We start from the raw sequence: 17,877 nt of genomic DNA, 5'->3' as shown, positions 1-17,877 counted from the left end.
ATGTCAACCAAACCAACATAAATCCAGTGGTGTAAAGTACTTAAGCAGTACTTTAAAGTAGTTTTACTTAAGTATCTGTACTTTACTATTTATATTTTGGACAATTTTTACTCCACTACATTCCTAAAGAAAATAATGTAATTTTTACTCCATACATTTTACCTGACACCCAAAAGTACTTAGCAGGACAGGAAAATTGTCCAATTCACACACTTATCAAGACAACACATCGTCACCCCTTTTGCCTCTGATCTGGCGGACTCACTAAACACAAGTGCATCTTTTGTAAATGATGTCTGAGTGTTGGCGTGTGCCCCTGGCTATCCAGAAATGAAAAAAAAAAATTGAAAAAAATAAACTGCAAAAAAAGAAAAGTTCCTGTTTCAGGACCCTGTCTTTCAAAGATAATTTGTGAAAATCCAAATTACAATGAAGATCTGTAAAGTTAAGTTTTTAAACACTGTTTCCCATGCTTGTTCAATGAACCATAAACAATTAATGAACATGCACCTGTGGAACGGTTGTTAAGACACTAATAGCTTACAGACGTTAGGCAATTAAGGTCACAGTTATGAAAACTTAGGACACTAAAGAGGCCTTTCTAGGGCAATAAATTGCAATGTCCGTACTGTGAGACGCCGAAGACAGCACTACAGGGAGACAGGACGGACAGCTGATCATCCTCACAGTGGCCGACCACGTGTAACAACACCTGCACAGGATCGGTACATCCGAACATTACACGTGCGGAACAGGTACAGGATGGCAACAACTGCCCGAGTTACACCAGGAACGCACAATCCCTCCATCAGTGCTCAGAATGTTCGCAAGAACCTGAGAGAGGCAGGTCCTCACCAGACATCACTGGCAACAATGTCGCCTATGGGCACAAACCCACCGTCGCTGGACCAGACAGAACTGGCAAAAAGCTCTTCACTGACGAGTCGCGGTTTTGTCTTACTCGGGGTGATGGCCGGATTCGCGTTTATTGTCGAAGGAATGAACTTTACACCGAGGCCTGTACTCCGGAGTGGGATCGATTTGGAGGTGGAGGGTCCGTCGCGGTGTGTCGCAGCATCATCGGACTGAGCTTGTTGTCATTGCAGGCAATTCCAATGCTGCTCATTACAGGGAAGACATTCTCCTCCCTCATGTAGTACTCTTCTTGCAGGCACATCCTGACATGACCCTCCAGCATGACAATGCCACCAGCCATTCTGCTCATTCTGTGCATGATTTCCTGCAAGACAGGAATGTCAGTGTTCTGCCATGACCAGCGAAGAGCCCGGATCTCAATCCCATTGAGCATGCCTGGGACCTGTTGGATCGGAGGGTGAGGGCTAGGGCCATTCCCCCCAGAAATGTCCAGGAACTTGCAGGTGCCTTGGTGGAAGAGTGGGTTAACATCTCACAACAATAACTGGCACATCTGGCGCAGTCCACGAGGAGGAGATGCACTGCAGTATTTAATGCAGCTGGTGGCCACACCAGATACTGACTGTTACTTTTGATTTTGACCCCCCCCCTTTTGTTCAGGAACACATTATTCAATTTCTGTTAGTCACATGTCTGTGGAACCTGTTCAGTTAATGTCTCAGCTGTTGCATCTTGTTATGTTCATACAAATATTTACACATGTTAAGTTTGCTGAATATAAACACAGTTGACAGTTTCTTTTTTTTTGCTAGTTTAGAAGGAATTAAATTATTTATACTTTTAATTTTGAAAGTTACATTTAGAACCAAATACTTTTACTCAAGTAGTATTTTACTGGGTGACTTAATTTTACTTGAGTAACTTTTTATTAAGATATCTATACCTTTACTCAAGTATGACAATTGAGTACTTTTTCCAACACTGAAGAAATGAGAACACATGGTATGGGCAGCCATAAACTACAGACAACGAACACAAATCTCGATTTGGTAAGATACTATAGGTGAGTAGTGGTGTTCACATATAGTCTTCTTGCGTGAAAACAAAGGAAAAGTACTCGGTTGTCTTTGTATTCACACTGCCCTTGCCTTTGAATGTGCAACTCTTGCCAGTTCACTTCACCTATTTTGTGGTCTGAGTCCTCTTTGCATTCACACTGCTTTGTTCAGAAAGGAAACACCATGAGATTATGTTAGGACAGTGCCTAGACACAGAAAACCATACAGCCATTTTCCAGCCAAGGAGAGGGCTCACAAAAGTCAGAAATAGTGATGAAATTAATCACTAACCTTTGATGATCTTCATTTGGTGGCACTCCCAGGACTCCATGTTGGACAATAACTGTGTTTTGTTCGATAAAGTTGATCTTCATGTCCAAAAATCTCATTTGAAATTGGCGCGTTATGTTCAGTAATGCATTGTCTCAAACAAACACCCAGGGAAATTGCAGAGAGCCAAATCAAATGACAGAAATACCCATCATAAAACACTGATGAACGATACAAGTGTTACACATAGGATTAAAGATACATTTCTTGTTAATCCAGCCGCTGTGTCAGATTTCAAAAATGCTTTATGGCGAAAGCAAACCACACTATTATCTGAGGATAGCACCCCATCAAACAAGCACAGAAAATCATATTTCATCCCGCCATGCGCAACACAAAACTCAGAAATAAAGATATAATTCATGCCTTACCTTTGAAGATCTTCTTTTGTTGGCACTCCAATATGTCCCATAAACATCATAAATGGTCCTTTTGTTAGATTAATTCCGTCGTTATATATCCAAAATGTCCATTTATTTGGTGCATTTGATCCAGAAAAACACCGGTTCCAACTCGCGCAACATGACTACCAAATATATAATGTTACTTGTAATCTTTGTCCAAACATTTCAAACAACTTTCCGAATACAACTTTTGATTATTTACATAAAAAAAAATAACCTATCAAATGTAAGGCGGGATGAACAGTGTTCCATACCAGAGGAAAACAACGTGAAGCACGTGATCTGGAGTGCGCATCTAAACATTAGAGAGCCCAAGCCTGGACCCTCGTTTTGGACAGCTGTACTTCTTAATTTCTCTAAAGAAAAACATCAACCAATTTTTAATTTCCACATCTAGTGGAAGCAATAGGAACTGCAACGAAGTGCCACAGAAATCTAGGAAACCCATTGAAAACACTGTCACCTCACAGACATCATTCAAACATTTTTAGAAACTTCAGAGTGTTCTCTATCCAAATCTACCAATTATATGCATATCATAGCTTTTGGGCCAGAGTAGCAGGCAGTTTGATTTGGGAACGCTTTTCATCCGGTCGTGAAAATGCTGCCCATCCCACAGCTGAAGTCGCAAGTTTACATACACCTTGGCCAAATACATTTAAATTCAGTTTTTCACAATTCATTAAATCCTAGTAAAAATTCCCTGTCATAGGTCAGTCAGGATCACCACTTTATTTTAAGAATGTGAAATGTCAGAATAATAGTAGAGAAAATTATTTATTTCAGCTTTTATTTCTTTCATCACATTCCCAGTGGGTCAGAAGTTTACATACACTCAATTAGTATTTGGTAGCACTGCCTTTAAATTGTTTGGCCCATTCCACCTAACAGAGCTGGTGTAACTGAGCCAGGTTTGTAAGGCCTCCTTGCTCGCACATGCTTTTTCAGTTCTGCTCACAAAATTTCTATAGGGTTGAGGTCAGGGATTTGTGATGGCCACTCCAATACCTTGACTTTGTTGTCCATAAGCCATTTTGCCACAACTTTGGAAGTATGCTTGGGGTCACTGTCCACTTGGAAGACCCATTTGCGACCAAGCTTTAACTTCCTGATGTCTTGAGATGTCGCTTCAATATATCCACATAATTTTCCTACCTCATGATGCCATCTATTTCATGAGATGCACCAGTCCCTCCTGCAGCAAAGCATCCCCACAACATGATGCAACCCAAGTGCTACACGTTTGGGATGGTGTTCTTCGGCTTGCAAGTCACCCCCTTTTTCCTCTAAACATAACAATGATCATTATGGCCAAACATTTCTGTTTCATCAGACCAGAGGACATTTCTCCAAAAAGTGCTCTTTGTCCCCATGTACAGTTGCAAACCGTAGTCTAGCTTTTTAATGGCAGTTTTGGAGCAGTGGCTTCTTTCTTGCTGAGCGGCCTTTCAGGTTATGTCGATAAAGGACTTGTTTTACTGTGGACAGATACTTTTGTACCGGTTTCCTCCAGCATCTTCACAAGGTCCTTTGCTGTTGTTGTGGGATGGATTTGCACTTTCGCTCCACAGTATGTTCATCTCTAGGAGACAGAACGCATCTCCTTCCTGAGCGGTATGATGGCTGCGTGGTCCCATGGTGTTTATACTTGCGTACTATTGCTTATACAGATGAACGTGGTACCTTCAGGAATTTGGAAATTGCTCCAAAAGATGAACCAGACTTGTGGAAGTCCACAATTTTTTTTCTGGAGGTCATTGCTGATTTTTCCATGATGTCAAGCAGAGGCACTGAGTTTGAAGGTAGGCCTTGAAATACATCCACAGGTAAACCTCCAATTGACTCAAATTATGTTAATTAGCCTATCAGAAGCTTCTAAAGCCAAGACATCATTTTCAGCAATTTTCTATGCTGTTTAAAGGCACAGTCAACTTAGTGTATGTAAACTTCTGACCTACTGGAATTGTGATAGTGAATTACAGATTATTTAATTTGTCATAAACAATTGCTGGAAAAATTACTTGTGTCATGCACAAAGTAGATGCCCTAACTGACTTGCCAAAACTATAGTTTGCTAACAAGAAACTTGTGGAGTGGTTGAAAACGAGTTTTAATGACTCCAACCTAAGTGTATGTAAACTTCCGACTTCAAGTATATATAAATATAGCTAATAGATAATTGTCATCTAAATCCAATCAAGTAAATATTATTGGTAACAGAATAAAATAGCAGAATACTGCAGATTAAAAAAATGCTGCACTTAAATTTCACTCAATTTAGGCTACTGCCCCTTTAAAAGCTAGCATTGATTTTTTGGTTAGTGCTAAACCCCACAATCAAATAAACAGTTTATGAAGCTTCCTTAGCCTATAGATAACACTTTGCAAACAAATAATCTGAACATTGTGTCAGCACCAAACTCCACACATATATTTGGGCATTTCTGTATGTCCTTGACAATTGCTAAAGAATATCCAAAAACAGCACACAATATTTCCACGAACCTACACATAATCTTCTCTCTTTTGTACCACAAATGTGAGGGGTTATGGCAGGGGAAACTGTGTTGCAGTAGTCTCGTGTGTGGTGCAGGAATAATGACAATAATACTTTGTGTTCACATTTCCCTAAAATAGGGAACCGGACCACGGGACTAAAGCAAACTGAACATAGACCACCTCGAGATGTCTCCATTCGGGTCGCTTCAAATGCTCTTTTGAGTGGTCCAAGTTTCTTTGGAGTGTTCACACAGCACAGAAAATTAAAAGTGAACAGCACTGAGTACAGAAAAATTGTCTGAAAAGGACCAAGTGTGAAAACTTGTACTGCCATTCTTCACTATCTGGGAAAGCGACCAAATAACAATGGAAACAAAAATGGTGTCCTATTGGGACTTTTATTAAAAAATTTCACCCCAACTAGTGGGTAAAGGGAAATGAAAAGGCGGTGAGTCACCATGGCAACGGTGTGAATCCCCCATAACCACCCAGGCCCCAGTCGCAACCAGAAATCCTCAAGGTTTTCATCCCAATCAGAAAAGTCAATGGTTTCTGAAAACAAGGCCACCAAAGTTTCTTACTCAGTCTCAAAGATATATTTCTCTTTGTCTGTCCATCGTCATGAAGTCTCTTTTGCCCCTTGGAAGTTTATTTTATAATTTTTTACAGAAGCACAAAAATAAGTGGGTCGAGTTACAAATGGGACACAGTAAAGACTCCGTTCATATATCACAGCTGCCCTGCCTGCCTGTCCCATTGCAAAACATCAACCCCTCTGTCACATTCCAAAGTCCTCCCACAAGTACAACAGGGCAGAGGAGCGAGGAGACACTAAGGAGGTGTCTCCCAGCCCTCCCTGGGAACAAATCGGGGTGTCCCTCACGACCTTCTCTCGAACTTCTTCCGTCACATCCCTCCACAAGTCCTCAGTCTTTTCCTGGTCATCCTTTAAGTCAGAATAGAGAGACAGGATGTATGGGTAAGTCATGTCTGTCTCTTCTCTCCCGCTTCACCTCCCCATGATCTTCTGTTGGAGATGTAGGTAAAGCATAAACAACTGCTTGGCCAATCAGAGCCTCTCCCACACTCAGGGGTTGGTGATTGGTTGGTGAGAGTGAGGGATTGGGCAAGAGTGTTCTAGTAGGGTTGACATAGGGAAGTGGATGGGAGCAGGTTTAGATGCCGATAGTCTGCAGGACTCTCCTCTCAGCGTCATTGAGATGGCCAGAGAACATGCTGTAGCACGGCGACTGGGCAAACTGGGTCAGGAAATCTGTCAGGTAGGCCTGGAACACACAGTACAACAAACTTTATTTAAAGTTAATTTAAGACATTAAAATACAACCGAAAGGACAAACCGTTGAAATCTGTTCAATACAACTTGATCAATCTCCTTAAGGTCAATTAAGAGGGCACAGTTGGAGCACAACCACGTCAGCCCTAAGTAGTCATGTTTTTGTGAACTAAATCTGAATGACAGATCAGTATATTAGCGAGGCATTACCTGAAGGTCTATCTGATATATGGGGTCCTTCAAGGCATCTGGATCCTCCTCATCATCATCCTCATAGTAGTCTTCATCTGAGAGATTCAAAATACATGTTGATACCTGTGAAACATGGCAGATAGAGCCAAGATGGCTGCCTACTACACTGATGTAGGAGCCAGACCTCTAGAAGAGGCTGAGAGAGGGAAGTTATTTTGTCACCATGATTAATTATTTTGTAGCCGCAACGCTTCGGTGGATTTTTCATTCTTACTAAGCATAAGCCATAAATAATAAGGGCTTTTAAATTATTCCACTACATGAGTGCCTTGATTACTTCTATTTTTTTTACTTCTTTTTCGGCATTGTTTACTATCCAGCATCAACTTATTTTGGTCTATTCTCACCATATTTGTTGGAAGCGATGAGGTCAGATAGCAGCTGCCCAGCCAGCCCTTCATCCTCCTCCTCATCATCCTCCTCCTCCTCTTCTTCTGCCTCCTGGTCCTCCCACATTCCACCTGAATCTGCAGTGACAACCAAACAGTTTAGGATTAGATTCAACAGGGCCTATTTGCCTTCACAATACTAAACACACACACATATGAAGGCCGTTTGTGGTCCTCTGTAGCTAATTTGTTAGAGCATGGCGCTTGCAATGCTAGTGGGAAAACTCCCAGGACCACCCATTTGTAAAATGTATGTATGCATGTCTAAGTCACTTTGGATAAAAGCGTCTGCGATAGGGCATATATTATATTACATACAGTGCATTCGGAAAGAATTCAGACCCCTTCACTTTTTCCACATTTTGTTACCTTAGACGTATTCTAAAAATAGATTAAATAAAAAATTAATTCCTCAATCTACACACAATACCCCATAATGACAAAGCGAAAACAGCTTTAGATTTTTTTGTGCATATTTATACAAAATAAAATAAAATCGCTTATTCACAAGTATTCAGACCCTTTGCTATGATACTCGAAATTGAGCTCCGGTGCATCCTGTTCCCATTGAATTGATTGGACATGTTTTGTAAAAGGCACACACACGTCTATATAAAAGTTCCCACAGTTGAAAGTGCATGTAAGAGCAAAAACCAAGCCATGAAGTCGAAAGAATTGTCTGTAGAGCTCCGGAACAAGAATGTGTCGAGGCACAGCACTGGGGAAGGGTACCAAAAAATGTCTGCAGCATTTAAGCTCCCCAAGAACACAGTGGCCTCCATCATTCTTAAATGGAAGAAGTTTGGAACCACCAAGACTCTTCCTAGAGCTGGCCGCCCGGCCAAACTGAGCAGTCGGGGGAGAAGGGCCTTGGTCAGGCAGGTGACCAAGAATCTGATGGTCACGGACAGTGCTCCAGAGTTCCACTGTGGTGGTGGCAGCATCATCATGCTGTGGGGATGTTTTTCAGCGGCAGGGACTGGGAGACTAGTTAGGATCGAGGCAAAGATGAACGGAGCAAAGTACAGAGAGATCCTTGATGAAAACCTGCTCCAGACCTCGGACTGGGGTGAAGGTTCACCTTCCAACAGGACAATGACCCAAAGGACACAGCCAAGACAACACAAGGATGGCTTTGGGACATATCTCAATGTCCTTGAGTGGCCCAGACAGATCTCAGACTTGAACCCGATCAAATATCTCTGGAGCACAGAGCTTGAGAGGATCTGCAGAAAAGAATGGGAGAAACTCCCCAAAGACAGGTGTGCCAAGTCTATAGCATAATACCCAAAAAGACTCAAGGCTGTAATCGCTGCAACAAAGTATGAGTAAAGGGTATGAATATTTATGTTAATGTCATATCTGTTTTTAATTTAATACATTTGGATAGGCTTGGTACCGGGGTACGGTTCGCTGCAAGTGAGAACGTAGTCCGGAACAAAAACAGGGAAAGGGGATACTTAGTCAGTTGTACAACGCATCTACCACATTTAACCCAACCCCTCTGAATCAGAGTGGTGTGGAGGGCTGCCTTAAATCGACATCCACATCTTCGGCACCCGGGGAACAGTGGGTTAACTGCCTTGCTCAGGGTCAAAACAATAGATTTTTACCTTGTCAGCTCGGGGGTTTGAACATGCAACCTTCCGGTTACCTGCCCAACGCTCTAATCACCAGGCTACCAGGCACCCCAAAGAACCAGAGGCACACATTATTATTTGTTGTTTGACAGTAGCATTTGATGAAATGCACGCAGTAGCCAACCATAACTTGATATCTCTGAAACATTCTATGAGTAGCAGCACATTTATGAGCACATCCGATGCAGATTAAGGGAGACGGGGAAGTCAATATACACTAAACTAAAATATTAAACTCAACAATTTCAAAGATTTCACTGAGTTACAGTTCATTTAAGGAAGTCAGTCAATTGACATATATTAACCAGGCCCTAATCTATGGATTTCAATAGGCATCAGGATCTCATCATGGTATCTCTGTGCATTTAAAATTGCAATTGTGTTCGATGATCAAATGAAATTTGAGCATTTGCCCACTGAAAGTCAGTTATGACACCAAACTGCAGGCAGGTGAAGACTCTTGTAAGGATGACAAGCATGCAGACGAGCTACTCGGAGACGGTTTCTGACAGGTTGTGCAGAATTTCTTTGGTTGTGCAAACCCACAGTTTCATCAGCCATCCGGGTGGCTGGTCTCAGATGACCCTGTAGGTGAAAAAGCCAGATGTGGCATCCTGGGTTGGTGTGGTTACACATGGGTCAGTGGTTGTGAGGTCGGTTGGACGTACAGCCAAATTCTCTAATACGACGTTGGAGGCCGTTTATGGTAGAGAAATGACTATTAAATGATTTGGCAACAGCTCTGGTGGACATTTCTGCAGTCAGCATAGAAATTGCACGCTTTCAGAATTGTGTTGTGTGACAAAACATTTTAGAGTGGACTTTTATTTTCCCCAGCACAAGGTGCACCTGTGTAATGATCTTTTTTTTTTTTATCAGCTTCTTGATATGCCAAACCTGTCAAGTGGATGGATTATCTTCACAAAGGAGAAATGCTCATTAACAGGGATGTAAGCAAATCTGTACACACAATTTGAGAGAAATAAGCGTTTTGTGCATATGGACAATTCCTGGGATCAATACAAAAGACAATCAAAAAAATTGAATCAAACATTTCATTTCATTCAGAGTTTGAGTGGCAGTGAGAGCCAGCTCCTCATAGCTGGTTGGTGCATGGAATAAAGTGTTTCTGTTGCGCAACATTTCTACAGGCTATGCAGTTGCTTGAGAAAACAGAGTTTTGATGGCCTCAATGAGGATCCCGTCATCTTTCTATAGGCTAGGCCTAAATTTATTTCTCAACATTCCATGTATTAACACATCACTTCTGTTCTGACAGGTGCATGATAATGGACAGTTCTAAACTAATTACACACATTATTTAGAATACGTAAAGACCAGTGCCTAAATTTGTGAAAATCGGAAGGTACCAGAACAAAGTGAGCTCGAGAGGGGATTGACCTGGGGACCTGAGGTACCGTAACACATGGAGAATAAATAATAATAATAATAATAATAATAATTCACCTTTATAATAAAGCATTGCATGCATATCATGGTATTTGCGTAATGGCATAGAGCAGTAGAGTTGAGGCAGTTACAGAAGTTGCACACATGGGGAACATTTTTAGTAGCCTAGGGTCTGGAAAAGTGTCCTTTCATAAACGCATTTAATGCATTTCTAAGTCCTTTTACATGACTGGAGACAGGCATAATCTATTTTAATACTGAACAAATTATCTACAATGTCAAGAAAAAGTATATGAACCCTTTGGAATTACCTGGATTTCTGCAAAAATTGGTCATAAAATTTGATCTGATCTTCATCACAACCATAGACAAACACCGTGTGCTTAAACTAATAACACAAATTATTGTATTTTTCTTGTCTATATTGGATACATCATTTAAACATTCACAGTGTAGGTTAGAAAAAGTATGTGAACCCCTAGGCTAATGACTTCTCAAAAAGCTCATTGGAGTCAGGAGTCAGCTAATTTGGAGTCCAATCAATGAGAAGAGATTGGAGATGTTGGTTAGAGCTGCCCCGCCCAATAAAAAAAAATCCCAAAACAAACTCACAAAATTTGAGTTTGCTATTCACAAGCATTGCCTGATGTGACCCATGCCTTGAACAAAATACATCTCAAAAGACCTACGAATTGTTGACTTGCATAAAGCTGGAAAGGGTTACAAAAGTATCTCTAAAAGCCTTGATGTTCATCAGTCCACGGTAAGACAAATTGTGTATAAAATGGAGAGTTCAGTTCAGCAATGTTGCTACTCTCCCTAGGAGTGGCCGTCCCGCAAAGATGACTGCAAGAGCACAGCACAGAATGCTCAAGGAGGTTAAGAAGAATCCTAGAGTGTCAGCTGAAGACTTATAGAAATCTCTGGAACATGCTAACGTCTCTGTTGACGAGTCTATGATACATTGCTGCAGGTCTGAAGCATTGCTGCAGGTCTGAAGTTTGAAAAATAGCACCTGAATCTTCCACAATGCTACTGGCAAAATATTCTGTGGACAGATGAAACTACAGTTGAGTTGTTTGGAAGGAACACACATCACTATGTGTGGCGAAATAAAGGCACAGCACACCAACATCAAAACCTCATCCCCACTGTAAAGTATGCTGGCGGTAGTATCACAGTTTGGGGCTGCTTTGCTGCCTCTGGACAGCATGATATCATCTACGGGAAAATTAATTCCCAAGTTTATCAAGACATTTTGCAGGGGAATATAAAGCTATCTGTCCGCCAATTGAAGCTCAACAGAAGTTGGGTGATGCAACAGGACAACGACAAAAAAACAGCAGTAAATCAACAACAGAATGGCTTCAACAGAAGAAAATACACCTTCTGGAGTGGCCCAGTCAGAGGCCTGACCTCAACCCGATTGAGATGCTGTGGCATGACCTCAAGAGCGGTTCACACCAGACATCCCAAGAATATTGCTGAACTGATAGTTTTGTATAGAGGAATGGTTCAACATTCCTCCTGACCGTTGTGCAGGTTTGAGCGACAGAAAATGTTTGGTTGAGGTTATTGCTGCAAAAAGGAGTGTCAACCAGTTATTAAATCCAAGAGTTCACATACTTTCCCCACCCTGCACTGTGAATGTTTACACGGTGTGTTCAGTAAAGTTCATGAAAATGTATAATTGTTTGTGTGTAATTAGTTTATGCAGACTGTTTGTCTATTGTTGTGGCTTAGATGAAGATCAGATCACATTTTATGACAAATGTATGCAGAAATCGAGGTAATTCCAAAGGGTTCACATAGTTTGTTAGTGTTAAAGTAGCCGGAGATCAATAAAAACGCCCTGGGTCTTGAATCCATCAATAGTCTAGGCCTATGTGTGTGGAGATACATATTGTAGGCTACAATATGAGGAAATTATAGTCCTAAAAAAGCTTTCCAATTTCACTGACTCACCCAATGCTGCGCAGATCACTCGCTGGTAATGGCCTACGTGTTCGTGCCAAACGCCCATCTCTAGTTTTATGCAGTAAAACCATATTTGGAAGTTGATCAAAGAGTTTGATAGCCTACAGCATAGTCTTTTCAGCAGGAGCCATTTGCTTTCCAACCTGTTACCCTTCGATTGTATTTGAAATCTTGCGAAAGGCCTGTTTTGTCTGCATGCTGTTCACTGACTGATGTGATGCACATTCTCAGCTGTATGCTATGCCTTATTGGGCTTCACAATACACAGCGAGGCATTTTTTTTGAAAGAAGCTACTGATCCTGTGAGGCTAAATTATAGGCCTTCTCATGGTGTAGTAGACAATTATGAATTACTTTATCTTTCTGAACAGACAGCAGTAATTCTATAACTTTGGAAAATGTATTTCAATTCAACAGATTTGACTAGCCACTATACAATACAAGTGGATCCCAGGTTTCTAGTCCTGCTATATTTATTGCTCACTTAAAAGAAATTAAGCACATTAATCCACTTTACAAATGGTGTAGCCTACCTGGTATATTTAAAAAAAAACTATCTGCACGTAACGTCCATTTGCTATTTGAGTGCAGGTTATGGATTACTTTTTTTGTGGGCCATTCTTAATAAAAAATAATTCCACACATATACACACGAAAGTATTTGGACACCCCTTCAAATTAGTGGACTCGGCTATTTCAGCCGTACCCATTGCTGACAGGTGTATAAAATTGAACACACAGCCATGCAATCTCCATAGACAAACACTGGCAGTAGAAAGGCCTTACTGAAGAGCTCAGTGACTTTCAACGTGACACCATCATAAGATGCCACCTTTCCAACAAGTTAGACAAATTTCTGCCTTGCTTGAGCTGCCCCTATCAACTAAGTTCTGTTATAGTGAAGTGGAAACGTCTAGGAGCAACAACGACTCAGCTGCGAAGTGGAAGGCCACACAAGCTCACAGAACAGGATCGCCGAGTGATGAGGCACGTACAAATCTTTGTCCTCGGTTGCAACACACCCTACCGAGCTCCAAACTGCCTGGAAGCAACGTCAGCACAAGAACTGTTCGTCTGGAGCTTCATGAAATGGGGTTTCCGAGCAGCTGCACACAAGCCTAAGATCACCATGTGCAATGCCAAGCGTTGGCTGGAGTTGCGTAAAGCTCACTGCCATTGGACTCTGGAGCAGTGGAAACGCCGTCTCTGGAGTAACAAATCACACTTCAACATCTGGCAGTCCAACAAACAAATCTGAGTTTGGCAGATGCCAAGAGACCGCTACCTGCCTGAATGGATAGTACCAACTGTAAAGTTTGGTGTAGGAATAGTCCATGGTTTGGGCTAGGCCCCTTCGTTCCAGTGAAAGGAAATCTTAACGCTACAGCATACACTGACATTCTAGACGATTCTGTGCTTCCTACTTTGTGGCAACAGTTTGGGGAAGGACTTTCCTGTTTCAGCATGACAATGCCCCCGTGCACAAAGCGAGGTCCATACAGAAATCGTTTGTCGAGATCGGTGTGGAAGAACTTCACTGACCTGCACAGAGCCGTGACCTCAACCCTATTGAACACCTTCGGGATGAATTGGAACGCCGACTGCGAGCCAGGCATAATCTCCCAACATCAGTGCCTAACCTCACTAATGGCTAGTGGCTGAATGGAAGCAGGTCCCTGCAGCAATGTTCCAACATCTAGAGAAAAGCCTTCCCACAACAGTTGATGCTGTAATAGCAGCGGGGGGGGGGACCAACTACATATTAATGCCCACGATTTTGGAATGAGATGTTTGACGAGCAGGTGTCCATATACTTTTTGGTCATTATCAAGTCCTTGTCAAATTGTGAATGAGACTGATGTGCAGTGCAGCCTGCTCAAGAAAAAGAGCGCTTCACTTTCACGGCACTTTTTTCAAATCATAATTCGTCACATCATGCAGCCTTAGAATGTATTAGAAATCAGAACATATAGTCTAACGTTTGTATCACAACTAAAGTAGAATAAATAACTCTAAATTAGAAACACATAGGAGGACCTGTTTCTTTGTTAATTGCGCAACACAGAACAGCTGCATGTGTACACTCCCTCGGAAATTGTTCGGGGAAAAATATCCTTTCTATTTTATTCAGCTATGTTCAACTGTATTGTTCTTACTATAAAATAAATGCCACAGGAATAATAAGCTAATCTTGCCTGCTAAATGAACGTGTGTAGCCCACAGCCATATGGCCGAGCCAAATCAGGACCTGACATAAGGATGACTCAGAATATGCGATTCTGTTCTTCTGAAATATGATAGAAAGAAAAGCCTGTTTCTTTAGATCTGCCTAAAATAAATAGATTAATTGTGAAGGTGTAGGCTATATTAAAATGGATTTATTAAGAGTTTTTAAAAATGTTTCTTTTTCAAAGGTCTGCATCAGTGGGTTGTAAGCTGTGTGTGGAAGCCAGAGATGCTGAAGGTGTTTATATTCATTAACTGTCAATTACCGTGAGCCCGGCAGTTATTTGAATGACAATCACCGGCTGACAAAATGTAATGACCGCCACAACCCTGACCTTGACTCCAGTCTGCTGCGGCAGCTCTGGTTGTGTTGGCCTCCACCACTGACGACAGCTCATTGACAATCAGCTTAAAGACCTTCACTAGCAATGGAATGTTGGTCCACTTCTCTGGATCTGGGGAGAGACAGACAGACCTTACAGCCACACTGTAAGATGTGCAGACCATCAAAGAGTTGGGCCACCAACAGAAGCATATAGCCAATGCACCCCGTGTCATACATTAGACAAGATAATGGGGGAGGATATTTTTTGTGTCCTAAATGCTAAATTAGAGAAGTGAGCTGTGGGTCGTACTCTTGGCAGACTTGGAACGTGTGCGGATGCCCTCGTCAGGGCCAAAGATCTCCTCTCCCTTGACCACGATGTCCTGGAGACGCTTGTCATTGGTGTTGAGGCCGTGCTGCAGCAGCTTACACAGGGCTACCGTACTGCACAGGGACAACACAGGAGACGGGGAAACAAACATTACAAAGGGGAAGAAAATTCCAGCCAGGTCATAAAATTCCAAATCATAAAAAGGTGGAAAGAGGAGTACAGAGAGGAACACACCTTTTCTTCACCAAGTTGAAAATATTCTACTCTACCATCTATCTTGATAGATGCACTCACCTGACTTTACCCTCGTACTGTCCGTAGAAGAGGTGCTGTCGGCTCATCCACTCAGCCATGACAAACTCCAGGGCTGGTTTCCCCGTTGGACCCGGCAGACTGCACAGGAACTCCAACAGAGGCTCCAGCTGAGAGTGGACCAGGTGGGCAAACACCATGATCAGAGACTGGGGAGAGGAGAGAGAGATGATCAGAGACTGGGGGAGAGGAGAGAGAGAGGATCAGAGACTGGGGGAGAGGAGAGAGAGAGGATCAGAGACTGGGGGAGAGGAGAGAGAGAGGATCAGAGACTGGGGGAGAGGAGAGAGAGGATCAGAGACTGGGGGAGAGGAGAGAGAGAGGATCAGAGACTGGGGGAGAGGAGAGAGAGAGGATCAGAGACTGGGGGAGAGGAGAGAGAGAGGATCAGAGACTGGGGGAGAGGAGAGAGAGAGGATCAGAGACTGGGGGAGAGGAGAGAGAGAGGATCAGAGACTGGGGGAGAGGAGAGAGAGGGATCAGAGACTGGGGAGAGGAGAGAGAGAGGATCAGAGACTGGGGGAGAGGAGAGAGAGAGATCAGAGACTGGGGGAGAGGAGAGAGAGAGAGAGGATCAGAGACTGGGGGAGAGGAGAGAGAGAGGATCAGAGACTGGGGGAGAGGAGAGAGAGAGGATCAGAGACTGGGGGAGAGGAGAGAGAGAGGATCAGAGACTGGGGGAGAGGAGAGAGAGAGAGAGATGATCAGAGACTGGGGGAGAGGAGTCGAGGAGAGAGATGATCAGAGACTGGGGGAGAGGAGTCGAGGAGAGAGATGATCAGAGACTGGGGGAGAGGAGTCGAATGTCAACAGGGTCTATATGGGTGGCAATAAAGTAATTGCTGGACAACATTGATGCAAGGCTCAAGATTAGTATAAATTGAATAGAGACAGCTTGGCGTGTTGAAACCTCAACATCACAGAGAACACTGATAGATTTAAAGAGGAAAGTTCCAGAGAGGGACAAACAGAATTGTTACTTCCTACCTGCATGACGCTGAGGGTCTCGGCCTGCTGCATCTTGCTGAGGATGGCTCTGAGGATTTGGTCTAACTGCTCTCCAAGCTCAGTGCCGGCACGGGCGATCAGCGTGGACACCAGGCGGCCCACGAAAGCAGCAGTGAACTCTGATGTCCTGGGGTCAAGTAGTTGACTGACCACCTGCATCACGTACCACAGACCACTGTGGCCCTCCGTATCCCTCCACTGGCCCACCTGCTCCAGGGCCACTGACACATACGCCCGCAGACACTCACCCCCGTTCTGGAAGAGAATGGGGTTAGAGTTCATATAATTACGAATCACATCTTCATTTCACTTCATTACAGTACAACGGTTTGATTTGTTTGATCGTAGCTAGCCAGCTACATAGCCGTCTTTGTATCTAAGACAATTGTGTAGTCTAGAGCGATTTTCTAGGTTAGCTGGCCAGCTATTGTCGTTCTTCTAACGTAGCTAGCCAGCTAGCCCCCGAATAGCAGCACTGTAGTAACTATTACAGTACAACGGTTTGTTTTGTTTGATCGTAGCTAGCTAGCTACATAGCCGTCTTTGTATCTAAGACAATTGTGTAGCCTAGAGCGATTTTCTAGGTTAGCTGGCCAGCTATTGTCGTTCTCTTAACGTAGCTAGCCAGCTAGCCCCCGAATAGCAGCACTGTAGAAACTATTACACTCGACGGAACGACTTGATTAGTGTAGTGTCAACATCGCAGCCACTACCAGCTAGCCTACTCCAGCAGTACTGTATCATTTCAATCATTTTAGTCAATAAGATTCTTGCTACGTAAGCTTAACTTTCTGAACATTCGAGACGTGTAGTCCACTTGTCATTCCAATCTCCTTTGCATTAGGGTAGCCTCTTCTGTACCCTGTTAACTATGTGTCTATCTATCCCTGTTCTCTCCTCTCTGCACAGACCATACAAACGCTCCACACCGCGTGGCCGCGGCCACCCTAATCTGGTGGTCCCAGCGCGCACGACCCACGTGGAGTTCCTGGTCTCCGGTAGCCTCTGGAACTGCCGATCTGCGGCCAACAAGGCAGAGTTCATCTCAGCCTATGCCTCCCTCCAGTCCTCGACTTCCTGGCACTGACGGAAACATGGATCACCACAGATAACACTGCTACTCCTACTGCTCTCTCTTCGTCCGCCCACGTGTTCTCGCACACCCCGAGAGCTTCTGGTCAGCGGGGTGGTGGCACCGGGATCCTCATCTCTCCCAAGTGGTCATTCTCTCTCTCTCCCCTTACCCATCTATCTATCGCCTCCTTTGAATTCCATGCTGTCACAGTTACCAGCCCTTTCAAGCTTAACATTCTTATCATTTATCGCCCTCCAGGTTCCCTCGGAGAGTTCATCAATGAGCTTGATGCCTTGATAAGCTCCTTTCCTGAGGACGGCTCACCTCTCACAGTCCTGGGCGACTTAAACCTCCCCACGTCTACCTTTGACTCATTCCTCTCTGCCTCCTTCTTTCCACTCCTCTCCTCTTTTGACCCCACCCTCTCACCTTCCCCCCCCTACTCACAAGGCAGGCAATACGCTCGACCTC

The 17,877-nt window shown here is 43.3% G+C and overlaps 1 protein-coding gene across 1 annotated transcript in view; it reads right to left on the bottom strand.

Annotated features, from left to right (window-relative positions):
- Window positions 1–5,546: 5,546 nt before the first annotated feature.
- The window catches only part of LOC135540308 (importin-9), a 33,316-nt gene continuing 20,985 nt past the window's right edge, over window positions 5,547–17,877 (bottom strand). The window contains exons 16-22 of the mRNA XM_064966890.1: window positions 16,311–16,586; window positions 15,306–15,472; window positions 14,991–15,124; window positions 14,691–14,810; window positions 7,061–7,180; window positions 6,672–6,748; window positions 5,547–6,453 (exon numbers count right to left, since the gene is read on the bottom strand). Of these exons, the coding sequence (XP_064822962.1) occupies window positions 6,343–6,453; window positions 6,672–6,748; window positions 7,061–7,180; window positions 14,691–14,810; window positions 14,991–15,124; window positions 15,306–15,472; window positions 16,311–16,586 (1,005 nt within the window). The 3' untranslated portion in view covers window positions 5,547–6,342. The remainder of the gene's footprint in view (window positions 6,454–6,671; window positions 6,749–7,060; window positions 7,181–14,690; window positions 14,811–14,990; window positions 15,125–15,305; window positions 15,473–16,310; window positions 16,587–17,877) is intronic.

This window comes from Oncorhynchus masou, chromosome 5 (assembly GCF_036934945.1).
Source record: "Oncorhynchus masou masou isolate Uvic2021 chromosome 5, UVic_Omas_1.1, whole genome shotgun sequence".
NCBI classification, from domain to species: Eukaryota; Metazoa; Chordata; class Actinopteri; order Salmoniformes; family Salmonidae; genus Oncorhynchus; species Oncorhynchus masou.
This window is presented reverse-complemented; position numbering and strand designations above follow the sequence as displayed.